Raw genomic sequence first — 17,505 nt, 5'->3', positions numbered from 1 at the left:
ATGATGATGAAGGTCAACCAAGAGTGGATGAAGGCCGCCGTCACCATGACGATGATGAAGGTCAACCGCAGGTGGATGAAGGCCGCCATCACCACGACAACGATGACGATGATGATGATGATGACGATGATGATGAAGGCCACCCCCTCCCCCACCAAAGCCGCGCCCCCTCCCCCCCCAGCTCCGAGGAGGAGGAGGATGAAGATGAAGATGACGGCGACGAAGGCTCCGATGAAGAGGAGGCGGAAGGTGGGATTTTTTATTTTTTGGGGGGGGGGGGGGCGGGAAATTTTGGGGATTTTTGGGGTAATTTTGGGGATTTTTGGGGAAATCCGACCCCATCCCCGAAACGCAGGGAGTGAGGAAGAGGAGGAGGAGGAGGAGGAGGAGGAAGGTGAGGCCGAAGGGCGCTACCGGCCCGGCTCCGTCTGCCGCTACTGCAGCTACTGCAAGGTGGGGATTTTGGGGGAAATTCGGGGGGTTTTGGGGAAATTTGGGGATTTTGGGGGAAATCTGGGGGATTTGGGGGAGATTTGGGGGATTTTGGGGAAAATTTGGGGGGTTTTGGGGAAATTTGGGGGATTTGGGGGGATTTGGGGATTTTGGGGGGAATTTGGGGAATTTTAGGGAAATTTAGGGGGATTTTGGAGAAAATTTGGGGGATTTTGGGGGAAATTTGGGAGATTTTTGGGGGAATTTAGGGGGAAATTGGGGAATTTAGGGAGATTCTGGGGAAAATTGGGGGGAAATTGGGGGATTTTGGGGGGGTTTAGGGGATTTGAGGGGGTTCGGGCAGATTTTGGGGGATTTTGGGGGGATCTGGACGGAATTTGGGGGGATTGGGGGAATTTGGGGGGATTTTGGGGGAATTTAGGGGAAAATTGGGGGATTTTGGAGAGATTTGGAGGGAATTTTGGGGGAGTTTGGGGGAATTATTTTGGTTTTGGGGGGGAATTTTGGGGATGGTGGGGAAATTTGGGGGAATTTGGGGGGATTTTAGGGATTTTGGGGGGGTTGGGGTAATTTTGGGGGGATTTTGGGGATTTTGGATCCCCCTGACCCCCCAAATTTCCCCTCCCCAGCACTGCCGGCTCTGCTCGCGCTGCCCCTGCACCGACGGGGACCCCGGGGACCCCTGTCCCCCCTGCCAGGTGACCCCAAAATCCCCCAAAATCCCCCCAAAATCCCCCCAAAATCCCCCCAAAATCCTCCCAAATCTCCCAAACCCCTCAAAACCCCCAAAATCCCCCCAAATCCCCCCCAAACCCCTCAAAAATTCAATTTTTATCCCCCCAAAATTCCCCAAAACACCCCGTCTAACCCCCCCACAAAAACCCCAAGATTTCCCCAAATTCCCCCAAAATCCCACCAAAACTCCCCCAAATCCCCCTAAAATCCCTCTACCCCCCAAAAAAACCACCCAAAACCCCCCAAAAAACTCCCAAAACCACAAAATCCCCCCAAAACCCCTCAAAAATTCCCTTTAATCCCCCCCAAAAGACCCCAAAATTCACCAAAACGCCAGAAAAATTCCCTTAAAATCCCAAAAATCCCCCAACCCCCCCCAATTCCTCTAAAACGCCCCAAACGCCCAAAATTTCCCTAAATTCCTCCAAATCTCACCAAAACCCCCCAAAATCCCCCTAAAATCCCTCTAAAGCCCCCCAAAAACCCCAAAAAAACTCCCCAAAATCTCCCCAAAATCCCAGAAAACTCCAAAAATCCGCCCCAAAAACGCCCCAAACCTCCCCAAATTTTCCAAAAACCGCCCCAAAACCCCGCAGCTCCCCCCAAAGATCCCCCCAAAATCCCCCAAAATTTCCTGACCCCTCTGGGGACCCCCGGGACCCCCCAAAATTCCCATTTTTGTCCCCCCAGGGCTGCCAGTTCTGTTACCTGTGTCCCCTCCTGTGCGACACCGCCTGCCGGCCGGGTGAGACCCCCAAAAACCCGCCGGGACCCCCAAAAAATCCACCCCGGGACCCCAAAATCCCCCCAAATCCACCCCGGGACCCCCAAAATCCACCCCAAAATCCGCCGGGACCCCAAAAACCCGCCGGGACCGCCAAAAAATCCACCCCGGGACCCCCAAAATCCACCCCAAAATCCGCCCCGGGACCCCCAAAATCCGCCCCAAAATCCGCCGGGACCCCAAAAACTCCACCCCGGGACCCCCAAAAACCCCCCAAATCCACCCCGGGACCCCCAAAAAATCCACCCCGGGACCCCCAAAAACCCCCCCAAATCCACCCCAGGACCCCCAAAAAATCCACCCCGGGACCCCCAAAATCCACCCCAAAATCCACCCCAGGACCCCCAAAAAATCCACCCCGGGACCCCCAAAATCCGCCCCAAAATCCGCCGGGACCCCCAAAATCCGCCCCGGGACCCCCAAAATCCGCCCCAAAATCCGCCGGGACCCCAAAAACCCGCCGGGACCCCCAAAATCCGCCAGGGACCCCAAAATCCACCCCGGGATCCTAAAATCCATCCCCAGATCCCAAAAATCTGCCCCGGGACCCCAAAATTCACCCCAAAATCCATCCCGGGACCCCAAAATTCACTCTGGGACCCCAAAATCCATCCTAAAATCCACTGGGACCCCAAAAACTCCACCCCTGAACCCCCAAAAATCCACCCCAAAATCCACCCCGGGACCCCAAAATCCACCCCAAAATCCACCGGGACTCCAAAATCCACCCCAAAAATCCACCCCGGGACCCCAAAATCAACACTGGGACCCCCAAAATCCACCCCGGGACCCCCAAAATCCGCCCCAAAATCCACCCGGGACCCCCCAAAATCCCCTGAGACCCCCCAAATCCCCCCGAATTCCGCAGGCAGCCTCGTGGACGAACTCTCGGGAGCGCTGCTGCAGTAAGTGCCCCCCCAAATTTGGGGAGGGGTCCCCCCAAAAATCCCGACCCCCCCAAATCCCCCCCAGCTGATTTTGGGGGCGCCCCCTCCCCAAATTTAACCCCCCTCACCCCCCCCAGGTCACTCGCCAAATTCTTCGAGCCCCCCGAAGCTTGAGGGGATTTTTGGGGGGGGGCGCGGGTTTGAAGACCCCCCCTCCCCTCCCCCACCCTGGCGCCCCCTCCCCAAATTTTTTGGGGTGGGGGGAGTGGAAATAAAAAGCTTGAAAGGACGAACGTGGATTTTGGGGGGTTTTTTGGGGGGTTTTTGGGGGGGTTTGAGGGGATTTTGGGGGTCCTGGGGAGGCTCGAAGAGACCCCGCCCCATTTATTTGGGGGGGGTCCCCAAAAATTCCACATTTTTCCAGGTTTTTGGGGGTTTTCCCCCATTTTTTTATTGGGTTTTCCATGCAGACCCCCCCGCGCCCCCCTCCCCCAGCGCCGGGGGGGGGAAATTGGGGAGGGGGCGCAAAGGGGGGGGAGGGGGACCCCCAAAATCCCCCCCCACAATTTTATAGCAGCAGAGCCAGAGCCCCCCCCCAACAAGGGCTCAGCAATTTTTTTGGGGGGGGTCCCCAAAATTCACCCCCCAATCACGGACATGGGGGGGGGGGCGAATTTGGGGAGGGGGATTTTGGGGTGCCCCCCCCCCCCACGAAGGTTTCATCAGGTCAGGGACCCTGTGAGGGGGGGGGGGGGGAAATAAATGAGGGGGGGTCCCCAAAAATGGGGACCCCCAAATTTTATTCACCTCCAGCCCCGAATTGAGAATCCCCCTCCCCAAAATTCAGGACCCCCCCCCAAAAAATTGAAGACCCCCCTCAAATTCTTCACCCTCCCCTTAAAAAAACCCCTTAATTCACCCAAATTTGAGACCCCCCCCCAAATTTCTCAGCCCAAACCCCCCCCCAAAATTGCACACCCGAGACCCCTCCCCAATTTCCCGTTCCCCCAAAAAAAATTTTGGGGACCCCCCCTCACCGTTAACAGGAGTAGGTCCGGACCGAGACCCCCCCATCCCCCCTCGGGGGGGGCAGCGAGTTTCCTGAGGGGGGGAGGGGATGGGGGGGTCAGGACCCCCCAAAAAATCCCCCAGACCCCCCCCAAAAAAATCCAGACCCCCCAAAAACTTGGGACCCCCAAAATCCCCTCAAAATCCCCCCAAAATCCCCCAAATTTGCCCCCAAACCCCCCCAAAATCCTCCCCACGACCCCTCCCCAAATTCCCCCCAACCCGAGCCCTCCACGACCCCCCAAAAATTGACCCCCCCAGGCATCAAAAACCCCTCCGAGACCCCTCCCCAAAATCGACACCAAATCTCCCCAAAATCCCCCCCTGACCCCCCAAATTTCCCCAAAATGCCCCCCAGACCCCCAAAATCTCCCCCAAACTTCTCCTCAACCCCCCCAAATCAACCCCAGACCCCCAAATTCCCCCAAATCTCCCCCAAATTTCCCCCCAGACCCCCCAAAACCCACCCAAATCCCCCCCAAATTTCCCTTCAGCCCCCCCAAATCAACCCCAGACCCCCCAAACCCCCCCAAATTCCCCCAGATTTCCCCAAAATGCCCCCAAGACCCCCAAATCTCCCCCAAACCCCCGCAAATCTTCCCTAGATTTCTCCAAAATGCCCCCAAGACCCCCCAAATTTCCCCTCAACCTCCCCGAAATCATCCCCAGACCCCCAAAATCCACCCCAAATCCCCCAAATCTCCCCTAAATTCCCCAATATGCCCCCAAGACCCCCAGAATCACCCCAAATTTCCCCCAAACTCCCCAAATCAACCCCAGATCCCCAAAATCTCCCCAAATCCTCCCCAATCTCCCCCAAATTTCCCCCCTGACCCCCCAAATTTCCCCCCAGACCCCCCAAACCCCCAAAATCTCCCCAAATTTCCCCCCAGACCCCCCAAAACCCACCCAAATCTCCCCCAAACTTCTCCTCAACCTCCCCAAATCAACCCCAGACCCCCAAATTCCCCCAAATCCCCCCCAAATTTCCCTTCAGCCCCCCCCAAATCAACCCCAGACCCTCCAAATCCCCCCCAAATTTCTCCCCAGACCCCCCAAATCTCCCCCAAATTTCCCCAAAATGCCCCCAAGACCCCCCAAATCACCCCAAATTTCCACCCAGGCCCCGCCAAATCAACCCCCAAACCCCCCAAATCTCCCCCAAATTTCCCCTAAACCCCCTCAAATCTCCCCAAATCCCCCCCAAATTTCCCCCAAACCCCCCCAGGACCCCTCCCCAAATTCCCCTCCCCCTCACCGTCGGGCTGGACCTTGCGCAGGGGCAGGGGGGGGTCCCCAGGGGTCCCCCCCGAAAGTTGGGGGGCAGCATCTCGGCAGCGTCGGGGCCCCCCCCCCGCAGCTCCTTCTCCCGGAACAGCTTCCGCCAGGACGGGGAGCGGGTGAAGGGTCTGGGGGCGTCCTGGGGGCACCCCGAAATCTGAGACCCCCCCCCCGGGGTGGTGGGAGGGGGGTTTGGGGGGGTTTGGGGGGGATTTGGGGGGATTTTGGGGGGATTGGGGAGAGTTTGGGGGGGTTAAAGTGGATTTTGGGGGGATTTTGTGGGGATTTTAGGGTCCTGAAGGGTCTGGGGGCGTCCTGGGGGCACCCCGAAATCTGAGACCCCCCCCCAGGGTGGTGGGAGGGGGGTTTGGGGAGGTTTGGGGGGGCTTGGGGGGGTTAAAGTGGATTTTGGGGGGATTTGGGGTGTTAAAGTGGAATTTTGGGGGGGATTTTGGGGGTCCTGAAGGGTCTGGGGGCGTCCTGGGGGCACCCCGAAATCTGAGACCCCCCCCGGGGTGGTGGGAGGGGGATTTGGGGGGGTTTGGGGAGATTTTGGGGGGATTTTGGGGGAGGTTTTTGGGGGGATTTCGAGGATTTTGGGGAGGGAATTTGGGGAGGATTTGGGAGGGATTTTGGGAGGATTTTGGGGGGATTTGGAGTTTTTTGGGGGAGGATTTTGGGGGGATTTGGGGTCCCCGGGGTGGGGGTGGTCCCAGGGGTGTGGGGGGGTCCCGGGGGGGGTCCCGGGGGTCCCGCCCCTCCCCCACCTCATCGAGGCGCCGCTCGGTGCCCGCCGAGATCAAAGCGCTGAATTCCTTCTCCAGCAGCTGCCGCGCCTGGACAGAGAGGGGATTTGGGGGATTTGGGGGATTGGGGGGATTTGGGGGATTTGGGGGATTTGGGGGATTTGGGGGGATTTGGGGGATTTGGGGGATTTGGGGGGATTTGGGGGGATTTGGGGGATTTGGGCGATTTGGGGGGATTTGGGGGGATTTGGGGGATTTGGGGGATTTGGGGGATTTGGGGGGATTTGGGGGATTTGGGGGATTTGGGGGATTTGGGGGGATTTGGGGGATTTGGGGACATTTGGGGACATTTGGGGATTTGGGGTGACCAGTCCCTCCTAGTCCCACCAGGCTGTTCTGGGTGGGGATCTCTCCGTTCCCCAGTCCCTCCCAGTTTGTCCCAGTTTGTCCCAGTGCTCCCAGTCCCACCTGCGTGTTCTGGGTGGGGATCTGCAGCAGCAGCGCCAGGTCCGCCCAGTCCCTCCCAGTGCTCCCAGTCCCACCTGGCTGTTCTGGGTGGGGATTTTTGCCCTTCCCAGTCCCTCCCAGTCCCTCCCAGTTTGTCCCAGTTTGTCCCAGTGCTCCCAGTCCCACCTGCGTGTTCTGGGTGGGGATCTGCAGCAGCAGCGCCAGGTCCGCCCAGTCCCTCCCAGTGCTCCCAGTCCCACCTGGCTGTTCTGGGTGGGGATTTTTGCCCTCCCCAGCCCCTCCCAGTTTGTCCCAGTTTGTCCCAGTTTGTCCCAGTGCTCCCAGTCCCACCTGCGTGTTCTGGGTGGGGATCTGCAGCAGCAGCGCCAGGTCCGCCCACTCGAAGGTCTCGTCCAGCGCCAGCAGCGCCCCGTGCACGCCGGACTCGCCCAGGTTGGGCGCGAACTCCCGCAGCCCCACGCTGCTCACCCAGGCGCTGACCCGCTCGTTGGACCACACCACCACATCTGGGGCACCCCAAAATCTCGGTGGCACCCCAAAAATCCCGCCCCGGATCCCCCAAATCCCACCCGAAACCCCAAAACCCGCAGGGATCCCATATTCCTCCTGGGGTCCCAAAAATCCCCCAAATCCCCAGCCAGGGATCCCCAAATCCCCACCCAGGCGCTGACCCGCTCGTTGGACCACACCACCACATCTGGGGCACCCCAAAATCTCGGTGGCACCCCAAAAATCCCGCCCCGGATCGCCCAAATCCCACCCGAAACCCCAAAACCCGCAGGGGTCCCAAAATCCCACAGAATCCTCTGTGACATCCCAAAAATCCCCCAAATCCCGACCCAGGCGCTGACCCGCTCGTTGGAGCACACCACCACATCTGGGGCACCCAGAAAATCCCGGTGGCACCCCAAAAATCCCGGTGGCACCCCAAAAATCCCGCCCCGGATCGCCCAAATCCCACCCGAAACTCCGAAACCCGCAGGGATCCCAAATTCCTCCTGGGGTCACAAAAATCCCCCAAATCCCGACCCAGGGATCCCCAAATCCCCACCCAGGCGCTGACCCGCTCGTTGGACCACACCACCACATCTGGGGCACCCCAAAATCCCGGTGGCACCCCAAAAATCCCGGTGGCACCCCAAAAATCCCGGTGGCACCCCGAAAATCCCGGTGGCACCCCAAAAATCCCGGTGGCACCCCAAAAATCCCTCCCCGGATCCCCAAAATCCCCTCAGGACCCCCCCAAATCCCCCCGAGCCCCCCCAAAATCCCTCTGAGACCCCCCCAAATCCCCTCAGGACCCCCCCAAATCCCCCCAAGACCCCCCAAACCCCTCCGAGACCCCCCTAAAACTATTCAGGACCCCCCAAAATGCCTCCACGACCTCAAGGACCCCCTCAGGACCCCCCCAGGACCCCCCAAAACCCCCTCAGAGCCCCCCCGACTCTCCCATACCGATGGTCCCCCCTCAACTCCGCCCCCCAAATCCCCCTGAGACCCCCCAAAACCCCCTGAGACCCCCCCAAACCCCCTCCACGACCCCCCCAGACCCCAAGGACCCCCTCAGGACCCTCCAGGACCCCCCCAAACCCAACCAGATCCCCCCCAAATCCCCCCTTTTCTCCCCCGTATCAGCGATTCCTCCCCAACTCTGATACCAGGGACCCCCCAAAGCCCCCTGAGACCCCCCAAATCTCCTCAGGACCCCCCAAAACCCCTTCACGACCTCAAGGACCCCCTCAGGACCCTCCAGAACCCCCCAAACCCCCCCAAATCCCCCCCTTTTCTCCCCCATATCAGCGACCCCTCCTCAACTCCGACCCCGAGACCCCCCCAAATCCCCCCGAGGCCCCCCCAAATCCCCCCGAGACCCCCCGAGACCCCCTCAGGACTCCCCAAACCCCCTCAGGACCCCCCAAACCCCCTGAGGACCCCCCAAAATCCCCCCGTACCCGAGGTGCCCCCCTGGCTCTCCTCCCGCCGCCGCTCCAGCTCCTTGCGGTCGTAGTTGAGGCGCTTCAGGCACATGATGCCGTAGTGGAGGCTCACCCTGGGGGGTCCCCAAAGCAAATTTGGGGGTCCCCAAAGTCACCTCGGGGGTCCCCAAAGTCACCTCGGGGGTCCCCAGGTCACCCTGAGGCCACCCCGGGGGTCCCAGGGTCGTTTAAAGGGGGTTGGGGGCACCCCGAAGTCACCCCGGGGGTCCCAAAGTGACCCTGGACAGGGTTTGGGGACATTTTTGGGGGGCTGGGGTCGCTCGAGGGGGTCCCCAAAGCGAATTTGGGGGTCCCCAAAATCAGCTCGGGGTCCCCAAAGTCACCTCGGGGGTCCCCAAAGTCGTTTAAAGGGGGTTGGGGGCACCCCAAAGTCACCCCGGGGGTCTCAAAGTGACCCTGGAGAGGGGTTTGGGGTCATTTTTGGGGGTTTGGGGTCACCCTGGAGGGTCCCCAAAACAAATTTGGGGGTCCCCAAAATCCGCTCGGGGTCCCCAAATTCACTTTGGGGGTCCCCAGGTCACCCTGAGGCCAAACTTTGAACGTTTTGCCCCAAATTTTGGGGTTCCCCCCTAAATTTTGAGGTTTCCCCCCGAAGTTTGAACATCCCCCCAAAATTTTGAGGTTTCCCCCAAACTTTTAACCAATTTTTTTCACCATTTTCCCACAAATTTTCAACATTTCCTCCAAAATTTTCACCATCCCCCCCAACTTTTCCCCATTTTCCCCACAACTTTTCCCCATTTCCCCAAACCTTTAATCAAACTTTTAATGATTTCTCCCAAACTTTTCCCCATTTTCCCCCAACTTTTCCCCATTTCCCCCCAAATTTTTTGCCATTGCCTCCAAATTTTCCCCATTCCCCCCAACTTTTAATGATTTTCCCCAACATTTCCCCATTCCCCCCAACTTTCCGTTATTTGCCCTCAAATTTTAACAATTTCTCCCAACCTTTTACCATTCCCCCCAACTTTTCCCCATTTCCCCCCAATTTTTCCCCACTTCCCCAAACTTTTCCCCATTTCCCCCCAACCTTTCCCCATTTTCCCCCAACTTTTAAAGATTTCCCCCAACTTTTCCCCATTTCCCCCAACTTTTCCCCATTCCCCCCAACTTTTTCACCATTTTTTTCAAACTTTTAATGATTTTCCCCAACTTTTCCCCATTTCGCCCCAACTTTTCCCCATTCCCCCCAAATTTCCCCATTTCCCCCCAACTTTTCCCCATTCCCCCAACTTTTAATGATTTCCCCCAACTTTTCCTCACTTCCCTCAACGTTTCCCCATTTCCCCCCAACTTTTCACCATTTTTTTTCAAACTTTTGAGATTTTCTCCCAACTTTTCCCCATTTTCCCCCAACTTTTCCCCATTCCCCCCAAATTCTCCCCATTCCCCCCAAATTTCCCCATTCCTCCCAACTTTTCTCCATTTCTCCCCAACTTCTTCACCATTTTTTTCAAACTTTTGAGATTTCCCCCCAACTTTTCCCCATTTCCCCCCAACTTTTCCCCATTTTCCCCCAACTTTTCCCCATTTCCCCCAACTTTTTCACCAATTTTTTCAAACTTTTGAGATTTCCCCCAACTTTTCCCCATTTCCCCCAACTTTTCCCATTTCCCCCAACTTTTCCCCATTTTCCCCCAACTTTTCCCCATTCCCCCCAACTTTTTCACCATTTTTTTCAAACTTTTGAGATTTCCCCCAACTTTTCCCCATTTCCCCCCAGCTTTTCCCCATTTCCCCCAAATCTGGGGTCCCCGCTCACCGGTGGAAGGAATCCACCATCTTCAGCTGCCCCCGCAGCTCCTTCTTGCTGAGGTGGTCGAGCATCCGCGCGTCCACCAGCGACTCCATGAAGTAGCTGCGGTACTGCGGCAGCCCCAGGCTGGGCAGCCACTCGTTCCCCACCCACTCGTGGTTCATGTCCCCGTGCGCCAGGATCTGCGTGGGGGACCCCCGGGGGTTTATAACCCTGCCAGGACCTGGCTATGGCACCCCCGAATTTCCATATTCCTGCCAGGACCTGGCTATGGCACTCTAAAGCTTTATAGCCCTGCTAGGACCTGGCTATGAGACAATCCAAAGCTTTATATCTCTGCCAGGACCTGCTTATGGTACCCCAAACCTTTATATCCCTGCCAGGACCTGGTTATGGCACCCCAAAATTTTATATCCCTGCCAGGACCTGCTTATGGCACTTTAAAACTTTATATCCCTGCCAGAACCTGGTTACGACACTTTAAATCTTTATATCCCTGCCAGGACCTGGTTACAGCACTCCAATCTTTTATATCCCTGCCAGGACCTGGTTATGACACTTTAAATCTTTATATCGCTGCCAGGACCTGGTTACAGCACTCCAATCTTTTATATCCCTGCCAGGACCTGGTTATGACACTTTAAATCTTTATATCCCTGCCAGGACCTGGTTATGACACTTTAAATCTTTATATCGCTGCCAGGACCTGGCTACGATCCTTTTCAACCCTCATTCAACCCTGCCAGGACCTGATCAAGCCACGCCCCATCACGCATGCCCCGCCCCTTGTGAAGCCACGCCCCCTTGTGAGGCGCCGCCCCTTTGTAAAGCCCCGCCCACTTATTAAGCCACTCCCATTGCCGAAGCCACGCCCACCGTTTAAACCACGCCCCATTTGTGAAGCCACGCCCACCTCTGTGAAGCCCCGCCCCCTTTTCGAAGCCCCGCCCCCTACCTGCTCCCAGCTGATCTCCCGCGGCTCCTGGGGGGAAAAAAAGGGGGTCAGGGGTCCCAAAATCCCCCAAAATCCCCCCAAAATCCCCCCAAAATCTCCCCACATTTCCCTCAGTAGGGTCAGGGGTCCCAAAATCCCCCAAAATCCCCCCAAAATCCCCCCAAAATCCACCCCAAATCTCCCCAAATTTCCCACAGCGGGGTCAGGGGTCCCAAAATCCCCCAAAATCGCCCCAAAATCCACCCCAAATCTCCCCAAATTTCCCACAGCGGGGTCAGGGGTCCCAAAATCCCCCAAAATCGCCCCCAAATCCCCCCAGATCCTCCCCAAATCCCCCCTGGAATCCTCCTGAATTTCCCCCAGATTCCCCCAAAATTCCCCCAAATCTCCCCCAATTTCCCCCAAAATCCCCCAAAATAGCCCCGAAAAATTCCCCCAAATCTCCCCCAGTTTCCCCCAAAATGCCCCAAAATTTTCACCCAAATCCCCCCAAATTCCCCCCAAATTTTCCCCAAATTTCCCACAAATCCCCCAAATATGCCCCCCAAATCCCCCAAAAATTTCCCCCAAATCTCCTCCAATTTCCCCCAAAATTTCCACCCAAATTCCCCCCAAAATTTCCCAAATTCCCCCCAAATTTCCCTCTAAACTCCCCAAAATCCCCCCAAATCTCCCAAATTTCCCCCAAATTCCCCAAAAAATCCCTCCAAATTCCCACGATTTTTTCCCCAAACTCCTGAATTTTCCCAAAATCCCCCAAATTTGCCCCAAATTCTCACCGCGTTGGGCGTGGCCGGCAGCGACTCCATCTCCTCGTGCGTCATCCACACGTTCCCCGTGACCTGCGCGGTGACGTCATCGGCCGGGCGGTGACGTCATCGGCCGGGCAAATGACGTCATCGGGAACAAGAAACCGCCGGGACAGGAAATGACGTCACGGAGGCGTCGGGAAAGCTCCAAAATTCCCAAAATATTCCCCAAAAAATTCTATAAATGCCCCCCGAAATTCCCCATAAATTAATAAAAAAAAAAAAACCAAAATATTCCTCCCAAAATCCCCCAAAATTCTCCCTCAATGCCCCATAAATTCCCAAAATATTCCCCAAAAAAACTCTATAAATCCCCCATCAATTCCAAAAAAAATTCCAAAATATTGCCCCCAAAATCCCCCAAAAATCCCCCAAAATTCTCCCTCAATTCTCCATAAGTTCCCAAAATACGCCCCAAAAAATTCTATAAATTCCCCCCAAAATCCCCCAAAAATTCAAAAAAAAATCCCAAAATATTGCCCCACAAAATCCCCCCAAAATCCCCCAAAATTCTCCCTCAATGCCTCATAAATTCCCCCATACATTCCCCCTTTGCACACCCATTTGCACACTCACGGTGAGCGAGACCATCCCCCGGTGTGAGACCCCAAATCCCCCTCCCCAAATCCCATAACCCCATATAAATTCCCCTATGCATTCCCCATACATTGCCCCTTTGCACACCCATTTGCACACTCACGGTGCGTGAGGAGTGGGCACAGAGGGGCTGGTGAGCGACACCATCCCCTGAGAGACCCCTCCCCAAATCCCCTCCCCAAATCCCATATCCCCACACATTCCCGTATACATTCCCCCATACATTGCCCCTTTGCACACCCATTTGCACACTCACGGTGCGTGACGAGGGGGCACAGAGGGGCTGGTGAGCGAGACCATCCCCTGAGAGACCCCTCCCCAAATCCCTTACCCCCATATAAATTCCCTATACATTCCCCCATACATTGCCCCTTTGCACACCCATTTGCACGCCCATTTGCACACTCACGGTGCGCGAGGAGGGCGGCGCCGAGGGGCTGGTGAGCGACACCATCCCCCAGTGTGAGACCCCAAATCCCCCTCCCCAAATGCCATATCCCCACACATTCCCCCATACATTCCCCCATACATTGCCCCTTTGCACACCCATTTGCACACTCACGGTGCGCGAGGAGGGGGCACAGACAGACTGGAGAGTGACACCATCCCCCGGTGTGAGACCCCAAATCCCCCTCCCCAAATCCCATATCCCCATATAAATTCCCCATACATTGCCCCATACATTCCCCCTTTGCACACCCATTTGCACGCCCATTTGCACACTCACGGTGCGCGAGGAGGGCGGCGCAGAGGGGCTGGTGAGCGACACCATCCCCTGAGAGACCCCTCCCCAAATCCCCTCCCCAAATCCCTTACCCCCATATAAATTCCCCATACATTCCCCCATACATTCCCCCATACATTCCCCCTTTGCACACCCATTTGCACACTCACGGTGCGCGAGGAGGGCGGCGCCGAGGGGCTGGTGAGCGACACCATCTCCCAGTGTGAGACCCCAAATCCCCCTCCCCAAATGCCATATCCCCACACATTCCCCCATACATTCCCCCATACATTCCCCCTTTGCACACCCATTTGCACACCCATTTGCACACTCACGGTGCGCGAGGAGGGCGGCGCCGAGGGGCTGGTGAGCGACACCATCTCGCGCACGGCCAGGCGCAGCTTCAGGCGGTGCAGGGGGTGCGAGATCCCCAATTCCCGCTGGATCTCGGGGTCCGACAGGTTGGCCAGGACGCCCCCGCTGCGCACGTTGGCGCGGCACGCCGCCACGTACCAGGCGGGCATGCCCACCCACACCTGCCCAGGGGGACGAAAATGGGGCTGGGGTCCCCAGAAATGGGGCTGGGGGCTCCAGGAATGGGTTAGGGGAGGCCCAGGCCCGAAAAACCCCAAAAAACCACCAAAAACCATCCCAAAACCACCCCAAAACCACCCCAAAAACCTCGAATCTCCAGGGCATGCCCACCCACACCTGCCCAGGGGGACGAAAATGGGGCTGGGGTCCTCAAAAATGGGGCTGGGGTCCTCAAAAATGGGGCTGGGGGCTCCAGGAATGGGTTATGGGAGACCCGGGCCCGAAAAAACCCAAAAAAATCCCGAATCTCCAGCCCAAGATATCACCAAACACACCTGGGATACTCAAAAATGGGGCTGGGGTCCTCAGAAATGGGGCTGGGGTCCCCAGAAATGGGGCTGGGGGCTCCAGGAATGGGTTAGGGGAGGCCCAGGCCCGAAAAACCCCAAAAAAACCCAAAAAAATCCCGAATCTCCAGCCCAAGATATCACCAAAGATATCCCCACCAACCTGGGATACTCAAAAATGGGGCTGGGGTCCTCAAAATGGGGCTGGGGGCTTCCCAAATGGGTGGGAGGAGCCCCGAGCCTGAAAAACCCCCAAAAAACCCAAAAAAAACCCCCAAACCAGCCCAAAAACCCCGAATCTCCAGGGCATGCCCACCCACACCTGCCCAGGGGGACGAAAATGGGGCTGGGGTCCCCAGAAATGGGTCTGGGGTCCTCAAAAATGGGGCTGGGGGCTCCAGGAATGGGTTATGGGAGACCCGGGCCCGAAAAACCCCAAAAAACCCCAAAAAAATCCCGAATCTCCAGCCCAAGATATCACCAAACACACCTGGGATACTCAAAAATGGGGCTGGGGGCTCCCCAAAATGGGTCTGGGGTCCCCAAAAATGGGTCTGGGGTCCCCAAAATGGGTCTGGGGGCTTCAGAAATGGGTGGGCAGAACCTTGAGCCCAAAAAAACCCCAAAAAAATCCCCCCAAAAACCCCAAAATCTCCTGGATTTCCCCAAAAATGTCATTTTTTCCCCCAAGATTTTGGGACTTTTTTCCCCAAATTTCTGATTTTTTTTCCCAAATTTTTGGATTTTTTTCCCCAAGTTTTTTGGGGGTTTTTCCCAAATTTTCCGCTTTTTTCCCGAAATTTCAGAGGGATTTTTTCCCAAATTTTGAGGTTTTTTCCCAAATTTCTGTGTTTTTTCCCCAATTTTTGGGGTTTTTTTCCCAATTTTCTGCGTTGTTTTCCCAAATTTTGGGGGGTTTCCCCCCAATTTCAGGGATTTTTTCCCAAATTCCCACTCTTTTCCCCAAATTTTGGGGATTTTTCCCAAATTCCCGCTCTTTTTCTCCAATTTTCCCCAATTTTTTCCCCAATTTTGGGATTTTTTTCCCCCCACACTTGTTGGCAATTTATTCCAAATTTTCCGCATTTTTTTCCCAAATTTTGGGATTTTTTTCTCAAATTCCTGCGTTTTTCCCAAATTTTGGGGTTTTTTTCAAAAATTTTGTGTGTTTTTTCCCAAATTTTGCGTGTTTTCCCCAAATCCCCGCATTTTCCCCAAATTTTGGTGTTTTCCCCCCAAATTTTCGGGGAATTTATTCCCAATTTTCCTCATTTATCCCGAAATTTCAGAGTTTTTTTCCCCCATATTTTGGTGGGTTTTTCCCCAAATTTGAGGCTTTTCCCCCCTTTTTTTTTTTATTTATTCCTAAATTTCTACATTTTTCCCAAATTTTGGGGGTTTTTTTTCCCAACTTTTGGGTTTTTTCCCAAATTTGGGCTTTTTCTCCCCAAACTGCGCCGCTCACCTCGAGCCAGGACACCACGGTGGGGCCGTCCCAGGCGGCGAAGGGCAAACCCTGGCGGCACGCCTCCTCCAGCAGCTCGTGCCTGCAGACCCCTCCCCAAATTACCCAAAATCCCCCGAATTCACCCCAAAACCCCCCGGGACCCCTCCCCAAAGTAACGAAATCGGGACCCCCAAAATCCGCCCCAAAATCCTCCAAATTCACCCCAATATCTCCCAAATTCACCCCAATATCTCCCGAATTCACCCCAAATTCACCCCAAAACCCCCCAGGGACCCCTCCCCAAATTACCCAAAATCCCCGGAATTCACCCCAAAACCCCCCGGGACCCCTCCCCAAATTACCCAAAACCCCCGGAATTCACCCCAAAACCCCCCGGGACCCCTCCCCAAATTACCCAAAACCCCCGGAATTCACCCCAAAACCCCCCCGGGACCCCTCCCCAAATTACCCAAAATCCCCGGAATTCACCCCAAAACCCCCCGGGACCCCTCCCCAAATTAACGAAAACCCCCGGAATTCACCCCAAAACCCCCCGGGACCCCTCCCCAAATTAACGAAATCAGGACCCCCAAAATCCGCCCCAAAATCCCCCAAATTCACCCCAAAACCCCCCGGGACCCCTCCCCAAATTCACCGACCCGGAACCCCCAAAATCCGCCCCAAAATCCCCCCAATTCACCCCAATATCTCCCGAATTCACCCAAATTCACCCCAAAACCCCCCCGGGACCCCTCCCCAAATTACCCAAAACCGCCCGAATTCACCCCAAAACCCCCCCGGGACCCCTCCCCAAATTCACCGACCCGGGACCCCCAAAATCTGCCCCAAAATCCTCCAAATTCACCCCAAATCCACCCCCGGGCAGCCTCCTCCAGCAGCTCGTGCCTGCAGACCCCTCCCCAAATTACCCAAAACCCCCCGAATTCACCCCAAAAACGCCCCCGGGACCCCTCCCCAAATTACCCAAAACCCCCGGAATTCACCCCAAAACCCCCCGGGACCCCTCCCCAAATTAACGAAATCGGGACCCCCAAAATCCGCCCCCAAATCCCCCAAATTCACCCCAAAACACCCCCGGGACCCCTCCCCAAATTCACCAAACCACGACCCCCAAAATCCCCCCAAAATCCCCCAAAATCCCCCCACATCCCTCCAAATCTCCCCAAAATCCCCCAAATCCCCCCAAAATCTCCCAAAATCCCCCCAAATCCCCCAAAATCCCCCAAATTCCCCCCAAAAATCTCCCAAATTCCCCCCTAATTCTCCCCTAAAATCCCAAAAAAATCCCCCAAATTTCCCCCCAGATCCCCCCAAAATCCCCCAAATCCCCCCCAAATCCCCCAAATTTTCCCCAAATCCCCCAAATCCCCCCAAATCCCCCCAAATCCCCCCAAAATCCCCAAAATTCCCCCAAATCCCCAATTTTGGGGACCCCCCTCACTTTTTTTTGCTCCTCCGGTCCTTGTCCACCGCCCCCGGCAGCTTGGCCAGGCCCAGCGCCTCGGGGGGGCCCGGCTCGTCCGAGGGGGTCCCGGCTGGGGGGCACAGGTGAGACCCCTCCCCAAATTCCCAAAAATCCCAAAATCCCAAAAATTCCCCAAAAAAAACCAAAAAAAACCCGAAGAAAATAGCGAAAAACCCGCCCAAAATAGCAAAAAAACCCCCTAAAATCGAAAGGAAATCCCCCAAAATTAACGGGAAACCCCCCCAAAAAAAATCCATCGGGACCCCTCCCCAAATTCTCCAAAAATCCCAAAATCCCCAAAATCAAAAAAAAAAAAAAACCCCAAAGAAAATAGCAAAAAAAAGCAAAAAAAAACCCCAAATAGCAAAAAAACCCCCTAAAATCTAAAGGAAATCCCCCAAAATTAACGGGAAACCCCCAAAAAAATCCAT

At 55.9% G+C, this 17,505-nt stretch overlaps 1 protein-coding gene and 1 long non-coding RNA gene across 2 annotated transcripts in view; one reads left to right on the top strand and one right to left on the bottom strand.

The window, feature by feature from the left end:
- Positions 1-353: 353 nt before the first annotated feature.
- LOC144248144 (uncharacterized) lies at positions 354-3,152 on the top strand. The gene is made up of 5 exons (XR_013341530.1): positions 354-453; positions 1,083-1,151; positions 1,879-1,933; positions 2,841-2,877; positions 2,997-3,152. It is a non-coding gene; the product is annotated as an uncharacterized LOC144248144 (long non-coding RNA).
- A 122-nt stretch (positions 3,153-3,274) lies between these two features.
- Positions 3,275-17,505, bottom strand: part of PPFIA3 (PPFI scaffold protein A3) — a 36,717-nt gene continuing 22,486 nt past the window's right edge. Inside the window, exons 15-26 of the mRNA XM_077789833.1 lie at positions 17,051-17,273; positions 15,607-15,688; positions 13,596-13,796; positions 11,910-11,972; positions 11,131-11,157; positions 10,182-10,357; positions 8,375-8,472; positions 6,753-6,928; positions 5,976-6,044; positions 5,186-5,347; positions 3,897-3,960; positions 3,275-3,595 (exon numbers count right to left, since the gene is read on the bottom strand). Of these exons, the coding sequence (XP_077645959.1) occupies positions 3,582-3,595; positions 3,897-3,960; positions 5,186-5,347; positions 5,976-6,044; positions 6,753-6,928; positions 8,375-8,472; positions 10,182-10,357; positions 11,131-11,157; positions 11,910-11,972; positions 13,596-13,796; positions 15,607-15,688; positions 17,051-17,273 (1,355 nt within the window). The 3' untranslated portion in view covers positions 3,275-3,581. The remainder of the gene's footprint in view (positions 3,596-3,896; positions 3,961-5,185; positions 5,348-5,975; positions 6,045-6,752; positions 6,929-8,374; positions 8,473-10,181; positions 10,358-11,130; positions 11,158-11,909; positions 11,973-13,595; positions 13,797-15,606; positions 15,689-17,050; positions 17,274-17,505) is intronic.

The sequence above is a fragment of the Lonchura striata genome, chromosome 38 (assembly GCF_046129695.1).
Source record: "Lonchura striata isolate bLonStr1 chromosome 38, bLonStr1.mat, whole genome shotgun sequence".
Classification (NCBI taxonomy): Eukaryota; Metazoa; Chordata; class Aves; order Passeriformes; family Estrildidae; genus Lonchura; species Lonchura striata.
This window is presented reverse-complemented; position numbering and strand designations above follow the sequence as displayed.